General features: G+C 36.7%; 1 protein-coding gene across 1 annotated transcript in view; it reads left to right on the top strand.

Moving 5' to 3' along the window:
• Positions 1–19385, top strand: part of CADM2 (cell adhesion molecule 2) — a gene marked incomplete at its 5' end in the record, with an annotated part of 191978 nt that overhangs the window by 102714 nt on the left and 69879 nt on the right. The window contains one exon of the mRNA XM_010005524.1: positions 16171–16349. Coding sequence (XP_010003826.1) covers positions 16171–16349 — 179 coding nt within the window. The remainder of the gene's footprint in view (positions 1–16170; positions 16350–19385) is intronic.

Genomic DNA, 19385 nt, shown 5'->3' with positions numbered 1-19385 from the left:
AGTGGCTTCATGTGCAGCGGTGCTCACCCCAGAGCTGGGCAGGTTGACAGGGTCAGGGGAGTGGGGCTTCTTGGGGATGATGCTAGGAGGTATACCAGTGGGAGACAAATCAGTGTTTCTACTTATTATTGCTATTTAATTGTGATTTTGTTGTTTTGTTACGTTTTGTTTTGTTTTACATTATACTGCTCTCAAATAGCCCTAGCCTATCTTCTTACCTCATGCATACAATTTCTAGGATGTTCCAAATGGAGCTGTTTGTCCCAGGGAGTGGCAGTCTGAGGGAGCTCTCAGCATCATCTACATTCAGCTTGTTCTGTATTTACATGTATTTTGCACCTACAGGCAAAACCCAAAGTTTAGACAATTATATGGTAATCAACATCAAAAAGAGGAACTGCATAAGAATGAAGAATCTTGTCAAAAGAAGCTAAGGGGGGCAGCTAAAAGAATTAAATCTTTCCAGGTAGCCTGAGGAAAAATAAAAAAATAAGAGTTAAACACCATAGTATGTTGATACATATCACCTACAAAAACGCTTGAGAAGGAGAAATTGGTGAGACTAAGCAGAAGAGAAAGGAAAGTAATAAAAATGGTGAAGCCATAATTTAAAAAGCTAAGTTTTTTTTCTGGAAAAAAAAAAAAAAAAAAAAAGAAAAAAAAAAAAAGGTTGAGGAGCAACTATCAAAGGGAACTGAGAGTAATAGTTAATCTTCCTTGAAATATATCAGGAATTGTGCCAGTACATTTTGGGGATCAACTGAGGATCAAGGTATAAGGGAGAGCCAGATGAATTTGCTACATCCATACTTACTGTGGAAGAAACTGGATATATTACAGAATTATTCCCTTTTTTTCTGAGGTGTCCACCAGGAGTGGTTTCTTAAATGGATTGTGGAGGAGATTGTGGAACAAACGGGTAACAGGAGCAGTAACAAGCCAGCAGGACCAGATGGTTTCACCTCAGCGTTCAAAGGGAATACAAGGATGAGACTGATGAATTATGAAAAGTGACAGGAAACTTCATGCTTAAAACCACCTTGCTAACTTGGTACAACAGGGCTTCAGGAGATATCCCAGAATACGCAAGTCTGTAGAACTGACATTTGCGCTTCACAAATAATAAAAATTATAAAAAGCGCTTGGATTAACAGACATCTGAGTTTAAAAAAACCCAAGACTTTCTGAGGGGAATCCTTTTGCAGAGGGAAAATGCCATCTTATAAACATATTGGGGTTCCTTGAAGGGCACAGCAAATACACCTGTGGTGGCTGATTTGACACAGAGGGGAAGTATTACAGTTATTTCCAAAAGTGTAAATGGCAAAGAGACAATTGTTAGGATTGTTAGTTGAGTTTCTCTTCAAACTGAAATTTTAAATGAAGCTAGTAAGAACCAGTTTTGTTGAAAAGCAGAGGTCATTGTTTTCATACAATGACTAGTAAACTGGGAATTTGTTATCAATCGATGTGGCAAAGGGTAAAAATTCATGGGAATTCAAGGGGAAACTGCATAAGTTCATGGATTGGAAAATGTTTAAGGTTTACAGAGCATTTTTAAACTGTGCTTGGTGTCAGAGATGCCTGAGGTAGTTATAGGTCAGGGGTGTGCTGGGGGAGGCAACATCTGTGCTTGGCCTGTTCCCTAGACACCTGCTTATCCCTGGTGGTAGTGATAAGGCACTGGGGTAGCTGAATTTTTGTCTGATCCAGTACAGCTGTTTTTGTGCTGTTAAGCATTGAACATGGACTGTTCTGACATGCTAGGACTAGATGTTAATGGAGCTGAATCCCATTGAAAGCTTAAGAATATCTCCTTTACAGTGCTAAAATTATTACCATAACTAAAGCACTCCCCTCTGTCTGGAGATAATGATACATTTGGGAGAAGAGAAGCAAACTCCTGGAAGTAAATAATGTTTGTCTCTTTTCCCCCTTTATTATATTACTGTTTCACAAGTTATTCTTAGATGTAAAAGAAATTGACAAAGACCACAATGTAAAACTTAGCTCTGAAATAGGAATAATCATAAGTTTCCATTGTACTATTATTAAGATTTCATTATATTATCTTGAAAGGATGCAACATTTTATTATTTATTATGAACTAATGGAGTATGCTTCAACATTTTATTATTTATTATGAACTAATGGACATACAACATAACCTTTTTTTGATGCTGGTAAAGAAATATAACTGAAGTACAAAAAATTATGGTATATCTCTATTCATTTGATGCTCCTACAACTGTTAAATACCAAAAAACATTTGGTTATTTGTTGAGAAGATCCCACAATTCAACTAAAGATCTTAGAAATGTTATTGTTATGTTTAGTTATTAAAGTTATGTGGTGAAAAGTGGATATTCTGCTACAACTACCAGACTTCATGGTGTTCCTACATGCATTGAAAGTCAAGAGGTGCCTGCTTTGGTTAATGAGGATTGGTACTGAAGACTTTGTGTAGTCCTTGCTCATCATTCAAGTTGCAGCACCAGTATTTTTATCAGCTGTCTGGGTGTTGTCACTGCACCTCAAGTACAGGAAGGAATTTTAGTTCAGTGAGGCTTCTCCTTGACTATGCCTTACATCAACTGCAAAATTATTTTAAACAAGTAGTATTTGGACGAGCAAGTAACTACAAATGAGATTTTCAACTGTTGACTCAACAGAAGAAGGGGAAGTGAATCAGCCACTCTTAATTTTCCTGTTTGATTCTTGTGCCAGCAAGCATTTGACCTTAGCTCAAAAAATGCAGCTGGTGTTTCTTAGACGGGATTTCTCAGCTTACTATAGTAACAGAGACAGAGTTACTTATGAATGTTGGGACACAGCTCTTAATGAAAACAGTGCAAGTTAGGCACATCCATCAGTGTCCCAGCCTGAAGGATCTAAGCAGTCTAAAATCATGACTTGTCTAAGGAAAAAAAAGCTCTTAATAAGCTTTGCTCATTAATACCTTGATATGCCCTTTGTGCAGTGGGGATATCACTAACAGACCTGATATTAAGGAAGAAGGGAAAAGGGAACTAAAAATGTGGTGCAACAGTAGTTACCACCTCTTTCCTCTTTCATGCCCGTTTCACCATTTCAGCTGTGTGGCACTTCAGCGTAGCCTGTGTAAGCCAAACTCGTTTCGGAATATGTACATTTTTTAAATGCTGTAATATGAAAATGTAAAACATTTTAAATAAGGGGTGGTGAATCTCCTTCTGCTAGTTTTCTGTTAATTCTGATAAATCAGTATTTTCCCCAGCTCTCATTGCCCTGGCTGGGGATGCAGTATGCTTGTAAACTTGCATGAAGAAACAGTTATAATGTTATAAACAGATTTGAAGACATGCTGGTTGGGAAGATGTTCTTTTCCTCTGTTGTATGCAATGCATAGTAACTAAGGTGTGCACATCCTGTTATTATGCTTTGCTGCTTCTTTCCTACCCCCAGCAGTACTTCATTAACATTAGGAGCATAGCTCCTGGCTAATCCCAGTAATTTTCAGCAGCCATTCTGATGCATCCACTTGAGCACCATATTATTTTAATACTGCTGACATTTGCATGTCTTTGGAATTCATTTTTTTCAGATATTGTCCATTTAATCCACTGCAGTTTCTATCATCCTTTGTTCTTGTAGTCATGCTTTACTTACAGCTGATGAAAAAGAATAACTACTAATTTCTCAGTAGCTCTTAAAGGTTAAGAAGGAATCAACAAGGTGCAAACAGCAGAATAAGAAGCCCAAAGATTTCGCTGTTTGAACACAGACTGCATAATTGGAAAAATATAGAACTAGAATTATAGTGAAACCAGGCCATTAAGATTTCTTTGTTTAATCAACCATTTTTCATGTGAATGAAATTCTTACATGCCATTTATCATCATCTCAGATGTATTCTGACAGAGAAGAAGAAGCCCATAGGTACAGCAATAAAATGTTTAAGCAAGGTGTGACAATTACTCTTTATATTCACTTATCTGTATATAGTTTCTTCTTTCCTTTTTCCTTCCTCCCTACTCTTATCTGTGAGTGTAGGTCTTAGCTTATGAGGCTGAAAGGAAAGGGATTTGTCTTTCTAATTTGCACATCAATATATGGCACTGATCCCAGGCAGAACAGGGAAGGGCAAATATTACCAACCTGGTTTAGTACTGATCCAGAGTACTTACAGCTCTGGAATTTAAAAAGAGCTTTCAGGGCATCACTGCTTCACTGCTTCAGCTTTTACCCATTCCTTTGACAGGAATAATGTCGCTGTATTCCTGAGTGGACCTCAGTTCTTTCTCTGTCTGATATTACCTGGCCATCAGTCTGAAGCTCAGGCTCTGCTGGTTTTCCATTCTCTGGATGAGGTGGCAGCTTCACCAAGTCTGCCTTCCCCTTCTGTCTGCAGCAGTAACAAATGTGACCCTTATGGAGAAGGTCTCTTCCTCTTCACTTTTTGGGCAAATGTCCTAAAATCAAGGCTGTCACTTGCCCTTAATTATTGATGTGTCATTAGACATATCTTATCTATTGCCTGTAAGAGCTGTTAAATGACTGCATGGCAGATAATACGTTGCATATCCACCTTAACAGCTCATTGATGCAAAAGCAGCATCTTTGCTACTTCACAGATATTGGAGAACACCTTATCTAATCTGTGATCAGGTTCAGGATGACCTGCAGATATTCCCTGTGAAGTATTACCTAGTACTTTGTCCTTGAGCTAGTGTCAGTTAGCTGATGGCAGTCATTTCTGCAAGGCCTCCATTGCCCAGAAAGTAAGGCAGGATTTATGATATAAGAATTTGTAATGTTTTCGGTTTTTTTCTTTCCTGCTGCTGTACTGGCTTACACCTCTCCTACTGCCTTTTTAGCCTCAGGAATCTTTTTGAAAGAGATGTTGCACTTCTGTGGAGGACTTGTTTTTCCTGATGAAAATTTAAAAGAAGTAGAAATTATTTATAAACTGGCAACACAAAATGAACAGAATAGCCATACATGCCAATGTTTTCTACAGACAGAAGGTTTTAAAGTGCACTGTTTATGAAATCTGTTCATAAGCTGTAGAGGTTATAGTGTTGTATCTAGACTTAAGATGTTTTGAGCCTTAGACTTTAAAATACATGTAAAAAATGTGTTTAATAGCTCACTACCAAAGTTTTCTAAAATTCTAAGCATTTTTATTTTGCCTACTAAAAATACTTTAACCTATGCAGGTATGTGTCAGAATAAATTAAAAATTAAGTCAGTGCCTATTCCCTGACCTTCTAATGGTGTATTTAAAAGAGTTTTACCTTTTTTCTACATGGCACATATGCATCAGTGTGCCTGTATTCTTCAGTTTCTTATTTATTCCTAAGTGATGGTCTGGTCTCGAAAATTGGGAAATATGGCAGCCTCTTTCTTTGTCCTCCATTTAGTGTTTCTGCAGTCATAACTGATGGAAGGCATTCAGTGAATTTTGCCTTTCATGGGTGTAATTGCCTGCTGGTGCAGAAACTTCTGAACACATGAGAAAATATGAAGAAGTAGAAATTCCCAATCTGTTTTTTGAGAAGCTGGTCGGATTCAGAGAAAGCTGAAATTGGAGGAAGTATGGAGACACCAAAAATTTGAAAGTAGAGGGAGTGTATGACAAATGTGGGAGAGATTTAGGCAGAATGGAGAACCAGAAAGTGACATTATAGGATGGTCAGTTTATAAACCAGGTAGCTGAAGCACCTACTGTTCTTTGCTATGAAAGCCCATTAAAATTAACACGTCTGCAGGGCTCCCACTTTCTCACTGAGGAAGTGGCAGAGGCAAATACCCAAGAAAAAGGGTGGAGCAAATCAACAGCTCCTTAGAAAGCATGCAGTAGTGTTAGTCTTAATTTGTGTAAAGAAGGTGGAGGGTATAAGCACAAGATTCTTTTCGTCCTTTTTTACTGTGAACATCTTGTATATGGGAGATGAAGCACACAGCTCCAGTGCAAGAGAAACACAGATCTGCCATACCTGTTCCCCCCACCCCGTTTTTTGTTTCTTTGTTTGTTTGTTTGTTTCTTCTTTTTAATTTTGGTCTAAAAAGCTCACTGGCCGTGTCCTATCCTTGTGTGAATAAATGCTGCTGTAGAATGGTAACTGGCAGCCTCTTCCTAAAAAGTTGTGTACATATGGGATATATATATATCATACACACCTCTAACGTAAAGTGAAACCATTTATACGATACTTGTCTGACTGTTCACACAGAATGCTATTTTGAATGTATGAGCTTAACCCACAAGTACAGCCACACAGCCACTAGACAGAGTCTAGTAAGTGTAAGAAAAACTGTGGTCAGTTTTAAATATCAAGGAGAAAAAAAGGAAGAATAAATATGTTAGTGAAGATAATGAGATCTGAATTTCTTTAGGAAAATTAGCCGCAAGATCTACCACTTAATCTGATTAAGAAGTTGTTCCATTAGAGAAATTAGCAAAGTGGTTGGATACCAATAAAAATAACAACAATATTTATTTTTGAACAATTTTTATATAGTTACACTCAGTGTTTACTCATTTCAGTACTCACAAGTCATTATGGTAGTGCTGGGTTAATTCTTGATTCAGATATGGACCGAGTAATTAACTGATCAATGGACGAAATATCATTGGTCATTAAAATCAGAAAGGGTTCCACATCCAGACTGGGATGGATAGGATTTTAATGCATTTTCATATTTTAACATATAATCTGAGCGGTTGTGGTATAGAAGTTCTAGACTCAGGAGATAAAGCATATTACATGGTTCAATAATTTTTGAAGAAGTTTCTTAATATGTCATATTCAAAGGAAAATTTTTTGCAGAAATTAGAATTGCTGAAAGATAGAAGAAAGAAAACAGATTACTTAAAAACACAGACTGAATAATTTAAAGAGTCAGGATGAACTGTAAACCTTAAGTGATAGCAGTTGCCTGTCAGTCCTGAGCTATCTTTACACGATGGCACACAGTTAAGGCCTTTTGTCAGTAGTTCAGGAATTTATAGTTAATTTCCATTTAAGAGTAATCAAGCTCTTTAAGACACAAAATCTGAATTTGTTCACTCTACAGGAGATCTATGTGATTTGTAGAGGCTATGAACTTTGCAAAAAGGTTTCTAGTTCTTATGTAAATTTAAGATAATAGGTGGCCTCACGTTAATCAGAAAAAGAAAAAAAAGTTTTTTACTTTATAGGGCACAGTTTAGCAAGTAAATTGATATATGGCTTTGGAGTTTTTAATATAAATTAGAAAAGCTGACTTTCTGAGTGTGTCTGCAATCCTTCCACTATTAGAACAAGATTTAGCTGTCTGTCCCCATGGAAAGGTAGGTCAGGATTTGCTGGTACTTCTGTTAATGGTGATGGCCTAAGTAATAGGGGGCTGTATGGGAATGAGGAACTCTGCAGCCAGAACTTCCTTTTTTGCTCATTTGACAGTCAAGCCTAACCTCAATCTGAGTAGCTCCTACTAGGATATGAGGAAAGCCAGACAGAGGAGAAATTATTAATAAAGTTGAGAAATATAGAATAGACTTAATTTCTTTTCCAGATTAGGAACACAGTCTTGCATGAATGACTTTCATTTTTTCTAGTTGATTGTGACCACAAAAATGAACTTTTAACAGAGGTCTCCTTGAGAACTTACTAAAAAATGTGAGGCAAAACATCTCATTTGCATTCTTTAAAGACAGATGACATTTTTAAGAGGTTAGCATGTTGTTTTTTATGGCATGCAATGGTTATTTCACTGCAAGGTGAGTTGAATAACTCTAAGAAAAAAAGGAAATTCCTTCTGATGGAGAAGAGGAGAGAAGATAAGATGTTCAGATAAAAGCTTTTAAAGGAATGAACAGCATTAGGGGCAGCACTGCTGAAACTACAAATAAAACAAGTAATCTGAATGATTATAGTATTTGCTTAGAAATCTTAAGAACAAGAACAGTTTTAAGAAGATGCTTTTTTAGGTAAGTGTTTTCCTGACTGAATAGTTACAGGTACTTGAGGAGATAAATGGCATTAGTAATCAACTGTGCACAGTTTGATTTCATGTCTCGCTGCATGTATTCTGAGTTGGCCATTTGCATGCTCTGTTATTAGGGGGCATTAAAAAATCACTTAAATAAGTAACTGTGTTAGCACATACTACAATGATGATGGGTTCCTATGAAAAACTCTGCTGACTTGCCTTCAGTTTTGATGTATTGCACAATATTACGACAAAGCTTTTTCTGACATTGACCCATAAGCCATACTGCACGTTTGTGAGTTCTCTGATTTTGTATTTCCTTCAAAGCTGAAGGGCTGGCAGTGCTGGCACAACCAAACTAACTCTGACAAAACAAAGCTTTTCCAACACATACACAGTAACTATTGATAATGAATTACAGTTCTCCAAACTTTTTTTTCACTTTGAGTTTGGAACATGGGAAGGCAGTGTACCACCCGCAGCAGTGAGCACACCAATTTGGTGTCTTCTTTTTCCTCTCTCATTAAACTTGCTTCAGGATGGTACTCCATGAAAGAGCTTGGGGGACTCCCCCACCACATCTGCCTTCATTTGGCAATGAATTTCGAGTTTATTTAGATCAAATTCTGGACTACACCCCTATGTCATCTCCCTCATAAAGTTCGAGGTGTTTTTTTTATATAACCTATTTGTCCATCTTTAGCTGCTTACAATAGTAGAATACAAAGGATATTTCTGATGCAATTCACTGATAAGGTATCTCTTTTTGATCTGTCTCATGACTATGAGAAAGCCAAACTCCAAAACAATATTCACAACAGGCTTTTTTATACTTCTGGAGGCAATTGTGAATAATAGAATCATAGAATGATTGGTTAGAGTTGAAAGGGCCCTTAAAGACCATCAAGTTCCAACTCCCCTGCATGGGCAGGCACACCTTCCACTAGATCAGGTTGCTCAGAGCCCCATCGAACCTGGCCTTGAATGCTTCCAGGGATAGAGCTTCTACAACTTCTCTGGGCAACCTGTTCTAGTGTCCCACTACCCTGGAATTAGATAAGAAACTTCATATATACATATTTATTTATTTATTATGCACTCTTCAGGATATATTTGTTTGATACTGCTTTGCCTTCCTAAGAATAACTAATATGAAGGAAAAATTTGAAAGGGGAATATCCACAAGAAATGCACAAAAGGCAAAGGGAAAAACTACAGATAAATTGTTGCAAAGAAGTTATCATTGTAATAATCAACTAAGAAAAAGCCATCCAGCTCAGGATACTGAAGGATAAAGGGAGTGGGTTATTAGCCTGATGAAAGGGACATAAAGAAGGAAAGAGAATTATGGCAGAAAGTGAACAGTCAGGTTCTTCCAGGCAAAAGCAGGTTTTAACAGACCTGCAAAGAACCTTAAAAATGGCTGCAAGAAAAGATTATGGTGAAGGTAGGGGGAAATACGAATATCAATAAATTCACTTTTAGCTCTTAGCAATCTGTTCTTTGTATCTTTGTATAAAAGAATAAATATCTTTGCTTTGAAAAGACTCTTCTTGAGTCACTTTAATCTGTTACTGTCACATGCTACTGAGGGGTAAGGACTTCTGGCTACAAATTTAGTCAATCATATCAACATGGTTAGCATCTGTAACCCAGTGAGCCAATCTGAAGGTGAGAGAGCTGCCTAATTTATCCAAAGCAAGCTAAGAGCAGGGAGGACTGTCACCCAACTGCATTTGTAATGGACAAAAGAAAGGCTTTATCTGTATCCAGAACAGAAGATAAGGCATGGAGAGCTGGGGTTGTGTTTGTTTCTTCTCTTTTCTGCTGTCTTTTTTTTTCCTTTTCTTTTATTTTTTTTTTTTGGTGTGTTTTGTTGTTTTGTTGTTTTTTTTCTTGTGTTTTGTTTTGGTTTGTTGTGGTTTTTTTTTAAAGTAATGGTGAAACTTAAAACTGTTTGAGATTCCTGTCACCTGTTCATCACTTAAGCAATACTTTCAAAGGCATAATACACTGCAGCTGTTGTCAGCATTTCTTTTTATTTCCCTTGTCTTTATAGATGTGAATTCCTGACAAATGTTTATGATATTAAAAGTAGAAATCTATATTTTTTTTGCCACCTTGTTTTTAACATGTTGACAATTTAATTCTTAACCATTTTAGAAACATTGGTATAGGAAATCATAAATATTCTTTGGCTCATGCTTAAAAGAGGAAAGTGTAGACAAGCATAATAGTAAATTCAGATGTTTAAAGATACCGTCTTAAAAAAAAGAGAACTTCATAAAAGATACTTAGGATGTTCTTGACTAATTCTTCTGGGGAGAAAAACACTCAATGAAGGTTACTTGAGCTTTGCAGAATTAGAAAATCACATAGAAAAACAACCATCTATCCAGACTTTTTCTGAAAGGCTAGTGACTGTGGATATTGATTTTTTGGATAGCTTATATGCTCCCAAACCAGCTTATCCCAATATGATGCATCAGACTGAGACTTTATATAAACAAGAAGTTCCCTCAGGATTTACACTTTCAACTGGATGAGTAACTGACAAAGCTAAAAATCCAGATTGACAATACAGACAAACTCTACAAGTTTCAAATTAATGAAGCAATTATTCCCTTAGATGATTTGTAACATTGCACTAGGGTTTCAACAAAAAAAATGCTGTGATAAATGTGGTGATACCTTTTCCATTAGTCATCCGAACATTTTTATGGACTTCAGAGAGTACAAGTGTGTCCCTGTTTGAGAATTAATAGGCTTTGTTCAAGAGTTCCATACTAAAAATACTGTATTTACTTGTCTTGCTAGTGTTCCAAAAATCCTTTTTCCATCTTTCTTATTATATTCCACATTGGCTAAAAAATTTTGACAGGATACTTAGGTACCCAGATGGATGATAATATCCTCAGTGAGACTGATTTTGTAAAAAACTAACACTATTTTGTTATTGTTGTTGTTCTGGGGGTTTTGTGAGTGGATCTCATGGAAATTAAAAGGTTATCCTGTGATAGTAGTATGGGCCAGTAAGTTTTCTAAATGTTCTTTACCGAGATATCAATCACAAACACTTTGCATGTGACCTTTCTCTACAGAAAAATATGAAAAGAGCAAGAAAAAATAATAGAGCCAAGAACTTTCAAGTGAGAATGGATTGCATTGCTTAAATTCACTTTGTTCAGAAGGAAAAGGCAATAAAATTTATCTACATATCATTTTTAAATGAGGGCTAAGTTAAGATAAATGTAGTGATTAGATATAAAGATACCGCTACAAAGGAGTATTATAGGAAAGCACTGAACATCACAGTCTTTTGGTTAAGAGTGGAGAAAGGGTTGGAAAATTAAGGAACTTATTTTAAAATATTACTGTGTAAATTTAAAAAGCCTAGATTACAATAAATTTTAATGTGGATTTACATATTAAATGTTGACTTTCATGTTACATAAACACTTGTTGAAAAGGTAAGTCTGTTCCTCAGTGTTCTTTTCTAGTAAAATCTGACTGTGGTTTTTAAAACTTTTTTTCCAACACATTCTAGGTTGCTCTTAGCTTTCTTGCCAACTTATTTTGAAATAAAAGGTTTCTTAGCCTCAGGATTAGAAGATAATTTCTTTTTACTTACCAAATCTTTGTTAACTTACTTGCAAGAAAAACATTCTATAGTATAAGATATGAATCATCTCAGAACTTGAGCCCACCTTTTCTTTGTATCCTCATTGGAGTCACATTTCAGTTTGTCTAGGAAAGAATACCAAACTCTGTTGCTCTTCATGTCAAATTTTGAGGCTAACATGAAGATATTTATTTTTATTTATACCCAAAAAGAGTTCCATTTTGCAAATCTGTCACTAAAAGCCTCTTGACCTTTAAATATCAGCTATACAAAAAGTTAGGCCTGTTTAGCAGTTCTTCAGAGACAGTAGAGAGTTCAGATTTCTTTTTGAGATTCTCTGACTCAGAAGGCATGGGTCATGATTAAGGACTTTTAGTATGCCTGTGGTTAGGATCCCTGTCTTCTTTCAGTTTAACACAGTCCTGATAGTGCCACAGTGAGTAGCTGCATGCAAAGCCAAACCAGTAAAGGCAATACATGCTACTCAAAGAAATAGCATGGGCTGTTACTGTTGAGCTCGATGTTTGAAATAATTTCTTCAGTACAGCATGCATAATGTGTTTGGTTTATGCTTTGAAAGGTGTCACACTCAGAGAAAATTAGGATAGGTAAACCAAAAGGAGAGCTACGTTTTGGGGAAGAAAACATCTTGTTGTTTCAGCTCTTCTACCTCCTTCAACCCACTGAATGGTCTCAGTGGTAGCACAGGTCATTTCTGCTTAACAATATCAACATGTAAGGGATCAAAACCACTCATCCAAGATGGGAAGAAAGGGAGGACAGACTTGTTCTTTGGGTGACTGCATTGTTATGAGCAGGCTGCATGCTCCTGTTAGGACAGAGGTGGTCAGTGAGCTTGTTTGTATCATGAAGTGTGTGGAGGTAGTAATGTGCAATTGCATTAGTGTCCATAGTGCTCATTCCAAATTTATAGCTATTGTGCTTCAAGAAAGATGATTTCACGTTTGTCTGAGAAAAATGGGGATTAACCTGGTAAGTGTGATTCCACTTGAAATAAGCACAGATACAAGGCACAGTGATACCCTCTTTGTTCTAGTCTATGCAGCAGTAGATAGCATAACGGCAACTCTTTAATATGTGAAGAAAAGCTGCAATTCTGCAATGAAGAAAAATGTTCAATATTAGGAGTGTAAATATTTGCTGGGTGTTTTAGAGTGTGAAACCTAAGTTTCCGCCAGTTGAGCCAGAACCCTTTCAAAAGAACCTCTGCCTGGATCTTCACACATTAACATGTTTTAATAGGACAAACTATGGGGAATTCAGTTTTCTATGCTTTGTGTCACAGAAGGAAAGCTTCCTCATCAGTGTTTCAGCTGCATTTGTGCTTTGGACAATGAAGGTATTGAAGTACTTATCAGGGAATAGCAAATGTATTCTAAATTTACAATTCCTTTACCTTCTTTTCTTGTGATTTTTTTTTTTTCCTAACTACCAATAATCACATAAGGTATCAAATTCAAACAAACAGAGAGGAGAAGTGAGAGGCCTACTCACTGCAAAGCTATCTTAACTTATAATAGGTTTATAATATGCAGAAGCATTACTTAGCATATACTGCAATATTCATTACCACTGCTAGGAGATCAGTGTAAAACAGATAAAAGTAAATACGCTTTTGCACAGTGGGTAGGAAACTTCCAGAATTCATTGCCACAGGAGTCTGAGTTGAGATAGTATACACAGATTCAAAAAGAGATTAGAGACATTCATAGGCATCAGATCTAAATATTAAATCTGAAAGAGAACAGGAGATGGGATGCCAAACTTCCCCCAATAAAATTATTTTCATTGCTGGCACAGTGCAGGGGGAGTGGACCACAGAAAATGGCCACACTTGCATGCTTTCCTTAAACACTGTTCTGCTTGTCACTGACCACAGCAATGTGCAGGCCTGGGTGCATGACCATGTCTCATGTTCTTAACTCACTTTTGCCTAACTAATGAATTGTTTGGACCAGAGTGTCTCAAAACTTCCCAGCATTGCAGGCAAAATTTAATTCTGTGGCTGTGAAAGAATTGCTGCTGCATGCACCGTATTCCCTGAAAACAGTGAGATGGTGTGAGATCTGTGTCTGGCCACCAGGATGCATTGACCGTGGGCCGGCTGCCCAGCAATCGCTCTGCATCTGCCACTAGGCCAGCACAGAATGGCTTAATATTAACTGATAATTAGCAGCTTCCCTCATACCCAGAATATGTAGATCTGCCTCTCTCTAAGCCATGTTTTTTCTGCCTCTGTCATTTTGCAACCATAGCTAACCGCTCTGTGTAAGACCAGAGCTAGTATATTACGGTCTGACAGAGCTCCCTGAATAATTTCTATCTAGGCTTCATTTGATTCTTATTTGTTATCCTATGGGTTTTCCCCGTGGATATGCCATCCAATTTCAATTTAAAATGTAAGTTCCATAAATTACCACAGAAGTTGCTTTAACATGCCATTTATGAAGGTAATGGTGCACATTGTTGCAGAAGTGTTTCTGAGTTTCTGCTCCTGGGATTACAGATTCACAGTAAGCTGGTAAATGGGGAACAGTGAGGAATTTGATAGAAAATTGAACAAATCCAACTTAGCATATCAAAGCAAATTGCATCTTAATGTTGTGAACTCTATGGAGCAAGGTTTCTGCAACAGCATGGACAACTAGATTTCTTGCTTGACTTAAGCAGAAAGGAAGTCTGTATATTGTGTGTCATGTGTATTTAGATACCAGTATGTGAAAGTGCACTTAGGAAGGGTATCAAGACATTTATGGTAAGGTACAAACAAAGCCCATTACACTGACAGTTCTTAATCTTTGGTTTAAAATTATGTGAACCTTGTTTTACTCCCTGAGTATATGATTTTCTAAAAAAATTGTAACTTCAGAGAATAGTTAGTCTAGATAACAAGTACAACAACAATTTGTGCTGTTGAAAGTGGTCATCTAAATTTGCTAAAATGTGTATATTTCCGTTATATTTCAAGAGAAACATAAGTTGTAGTATTTTTTACATAAAAAGTAATGTAAATTGTATAGCAGTAAGTGCATTTTAGAAAAATTCAATTTGTTTACATGTCTTGGCTAACTTAAAAGAAAAACATGTCATTGCAGTTATTAGGACTATTTTTCTATGCATGGGCCCATGTTTTGGCAAAGTGTCTCTCCTTAGTTATTTAGGCTTAATTCTTATTCATAACACTTATTATATTCAATGGGCTTTAAACACCTGCTTATATTAATGAAATAATGTATTTCTAGAGGAAGACTAGTGACTAACTTGGCATTTGCTGGTAACAGCATTTGATGTTTTATTTAATTATTCAGTCATACAACCTCATTCTCTTACCAAATAAATGTGCAAATCTAGAATTGCTTCTGACTGAAATTACTGAAGTAGTGTACCCAAAAGAAAGGGTTTGATATTTGGGTTATATTGAAGACAGCTATCAGATACAAGAGATGTAGCAGTGAGTCCCCAGGCTATATATGTCATGCTTCAGTGACTAATATCTAAGGACCTGAGATGCTCTCTCTCTTTTTGAGATAGTCAGGATTCAGTAAACGAACTTTTCATTCCCAGTCACGCACCTGTCTTTTGGGGAATTTCCCTCGTGTAAATTTGGAAGTAGGTCTTCTTACATGTAAGTAGAGACTGCATACCAGCAATATATATGTCCTGCTCTCTGTTAGGTAAATCTCATGAACTGAGGAGCTTTGTGAGAGTCTTTAGGGAATAGTTAGTATTACTTGCCAGTGAGAAGGTGTATGTGAATCTGCAAGATGGTCAGTTCCCTTTTCTCTTCTGCCACTAACTTCCCTAGGGGGTTATCACTGTCAGTGCTTTGCCTTTGGCCTGTTTAATGTGTGTTCATCAGGCACAAGAGGAAAGGTTTCACAGAAGAAGGAAATCCAGCATTTTAAGTAAAATATTATATTGCTTGTGGTAAACATGTGTAACAAGCAGTTATTTGAGGGAAGGATGCAAGAGGGGTGGAAAAGGGATGGGCACAATGGAGCAACAGAAACAAATGTAGATTGTGTGTAAGATTACTACTTTGAGACTGCTATGCCTGGTTCAGGAAACACACTCAGCACATGCAAGTGCAATTGTGAATATGAATGGCCTAAGTAATTTCAGAATCCATTTACAAACAACTTACATTTACCTCAGCCTGCTTGCATGGCTTCTGATGCCTGTCAGCCACACAGGACCATATTGCTCATCACACAAATGGAAAGCCATTTTCAATTAGCTTGCCAAGCATTTTGCCAAACTGTGGGACCAGAAATCTTACGAGAACTATTTTTTTAATTTAGGAAAGATCTTGGCCTGTTCCAGTACCATTCTGTTTCCTTTTTTCGTTTCTTTTCTTTTACCTGTTTGTTCTTTTTTTCTTTAGTAGTTCCCATCTGGGATGGTGAGGTTGTAATAGTGATAGTTCATTATATTCAGTAAATAAAATGATAACTGAATGGTCTTTGCTGGCAAGTTAATATTTGCAAGTTTCTGATGCTACTGTTTCTAATGTATATGTTGCTTATACATGCTTCATGTATCTAAATAAATGCATTGTTTTCATTTGTTAGGCCAGAACCTGTACTGTGGACAAAGGATGGTGGAGAACTACCAGATCCTGAGAGAATGGTTGTCAATGGCAGGGTCCTAAGCATCAGTTTCCTAAACAAAACAGACAATGGCACATACCGTTGTGAAGCAAAAAATCCTATTGGCCGAAATAGCACAGAATATGTCCTGATAGTACATGGTGAGTGTGTTCTTGTTAGTTTTTTGATGCACGTTATGCATATTTAGCATTTTAAGAAAATGTAATCAGTTGCTTATGATCATTACCAAAAAAGTAACAAGAAAAAGCTGTAAGTATAATTGGGCTTTTATTGATGCTATAATCTGCATGTGGGTAGTGGGTTTACTTACTTTTACTGGCATGCCTCTTTTCATACAGTTTAAACAAAATATACTCACTTACATTGTACACTTTTTTGCAAAATAAGCACCAGTAAAAATGTTTTGCAGTATGTCCATATACTGGCCTCAGGCATACACTGTTCAGATAAACCTGGTTACAAAAGGGTATATGAAGGATATATATGAATTTAGAAACACCAGACAGACAGGTGCTTAAGGTTTTTTGCTTAGTTTTTTAAAGACCACCAAAGACAGGACATCAGATGCTTTTCTTCACACAAGTTATAGACTGCTACTGAGAAAGTTCAGTGTATACAAGTTATCTGATCATCATCTGACATATCCTTACAGTTAATCCTCAAAAATATGTCATATCGTAAGTTAGTGATAATACTTCTAATAAAATAAAAAAAAAGGAAATTTCACACAAAATTAAAGTTTATTTCTTTTCCTTAATTATTTAGGCCATGATACGTGCCACAAGAAAATAATAACTGGCTTTTACATTGATCATGAAATAGATTGATGTAACTCGGATGTAGGAGAAACTAGAATACAAAGTTAGGATTTTCCTTTAGTACAGTGTCCTGGTTGAGCCAGGATGAAGCCAATTTTCTTTTTACTGATTTCTTTTTCTTCAGTGAACTGTTTTCAGCAGCACACAGTTTTCCAGCTAGTGGACTGTTAACGCTCAGTGTTTACAAATACTGCTGAGAGATCGGGGACACTTTGCTCTACTTGTTGGATTTACTACTTTGGACACTGAAGGAAAAAATCAGTCATATCTGCAACTGACCCATAGGGAGGAGCAGACTAGATGGACAGCAAAATTGGCCAGAGATATTCCATACATATATATAAATATAATTCTTGGTATAAATTCAGTGATCATGGAAGTCAAGCCCTATTTCTCTTCTTTCATTCATTGCTGGTATCCAGGGAGGACTCCATCTGTCCATCACCATTGATCCCTAGGCCCATGCATTCCTGACCCTCATAACTCTCCCATCAGCCCCTGTCTGCTCTGCCGCTCTCTCTGGCAGCGCTCCAGGACATTTGGGAACTGCTCACAGCTCAGGAGATGCTGTGGGAGTTGCGGGGGGTGGGGGGAGGCAATAGGGGTTTTGCACATTCCTGAACATAATTGTATATATTCATATGTGTTTTCTTTTATCATTAGTATTTAATTAAAGCTGTCTAGTTTAGTTTTCAATACAGAAGTCTCTCTACTTTTTCTCTCTCTCCTTTCCCTATCTGTGTGGGAGGGGTAGGGGATTCAGAGCATTGTTGTCATTGGTTCAGTTACTGATCCTGAGTCAAACAATAACAGTAATTTGTTGGCGCCAAACGTGGGTGCATATATGTTTGCATATTGATCAAAAAAGTCCAGCAAAAACATTGCAGAAAAATTCTGTTCAGTTTTCACTCCATCTACATCTTCAGAAGAAGCATTGCCCATAGCTATCTGAGGGAATCCTCCCAGCAGAGGTGGAAATTTTAAACATTAGTCAGAATTGATAGCCTGGGCTTAAGATACAGCCCCACATTGGGCACCAATAAATTATTGTCAGTGGTTTAATTGCCAATCCTGAGTCAAGCTGTGACATACAGCTTTGCAATATGGATCTGCTAGTTTCAGAATATAACGGGTTTTTTTATCACAGATAGGTATGTGATAATTCGTGGAAGATTATGAGTTCTGTAATTTGAATTTTAACTTAAGTGAATATAAAGGTGAAAAGTCCACTGTAGTTCAAGATGGTACTTTTTTCCACTCTAGTTTATAAAAAAAATGCAACTTCTTATAACCATGACAAAATAAAATGAAACAATCTAAGATAAATTATAGTATATAAATAGACATACAAACTGTATGTATTTTATTTGCTTGTGATGAATTCAGGTATAACAAATATATGCTTATTTGGGCTTTGTAAAGTCTCAAAAACATTTTTCACTTAAGTTTTAACCTGCCTTTAGGTATTTGGCAGAAAACCGATAAGTGCTACTTTCAGCTTTCAGTAAATGAGATATTTTTGGTGCTGTTGATGAAATGTCATTTATCAAAAGAACCCCTTAGCTTACTTTTAATTTTTCTTAAAGTTCACTATTAGTTTATATAGTGGCACAAGTAAGGAGGAGGTCTTTGCATGAGGAACACAGAGCCTGTACTGCTGCGTGAGTATTTCTGTATTAAAGACAAACAGAAAAACTAAACCCTCTAACCTCTACTTACATTGTTTACAACAAGATAGGAAAAAGGTAAAATATCTTTTACATCTCGGAGCTGGTGTCGTGTTGGTTGTTGACTACAGGCACAAAGTGCACTGCCTTTGATGAGGTAATGGCTTCTGCACTTACCAAATGTTGAAACTTCTGGTGTTGTGTGTTCTGTCCAGTTTATTTATGTGATTATTTTTTAAAACATGGTCTTTTATAATGGTAGATCTTTCTGTCAGTGGTGACTTTGCAATATACCCCTATCAAAGAATATTTCACCATCTCCTGTGTGTCTTTCACATAGTGGCATACCCCCTGTTCATCTGATTATCTTGCAACAACTTCATGTTAGTCTGTGAAATCATTCATTATCAGGAAGACACTGTGTTGTGTTTGGCAGAACATTAGGCATGTTATCAGGTTTAGCTTGCACATTGCTGACCTTTTCTGTTATGAGCACCAGAGTTTTCCTAATTGCATTTCTGCAATTCCAGTGTTAGAACTAGAGAAGGTAAATGTCAGGTGGTTCTGAGATTTCTGAAACAATGAGAGCAGTGTGAGAGAGTATGTGATGATGTTTAGTGTTTAACAACTTACTGCATTTCAGAGTTGTTAAGTTTATTTTAAGAACAGAAGAGACTGACACAATTATTTT

The sequence above is a fragment of the Chaetura pelagica genome, unplaced genomic scaffold (assembly GCF_000747805.2).
Source record: "Chaetura pelagica isolate M959 unplaced genomic scaffold, ChaPel_1.0 scaffold39, whole genome shotgun sequence".
Classification (NCBI taxonomy): Eukaryota; Metazoa; Chordata; class Aves; order Apodiformes; family Apodidae; genus Chaetura; species Chaetura pelagica.
Note: the sequence above shows the minus strand (reverse complement) of the source record. Positions and strands in the feature narration are given on the sequence as shown.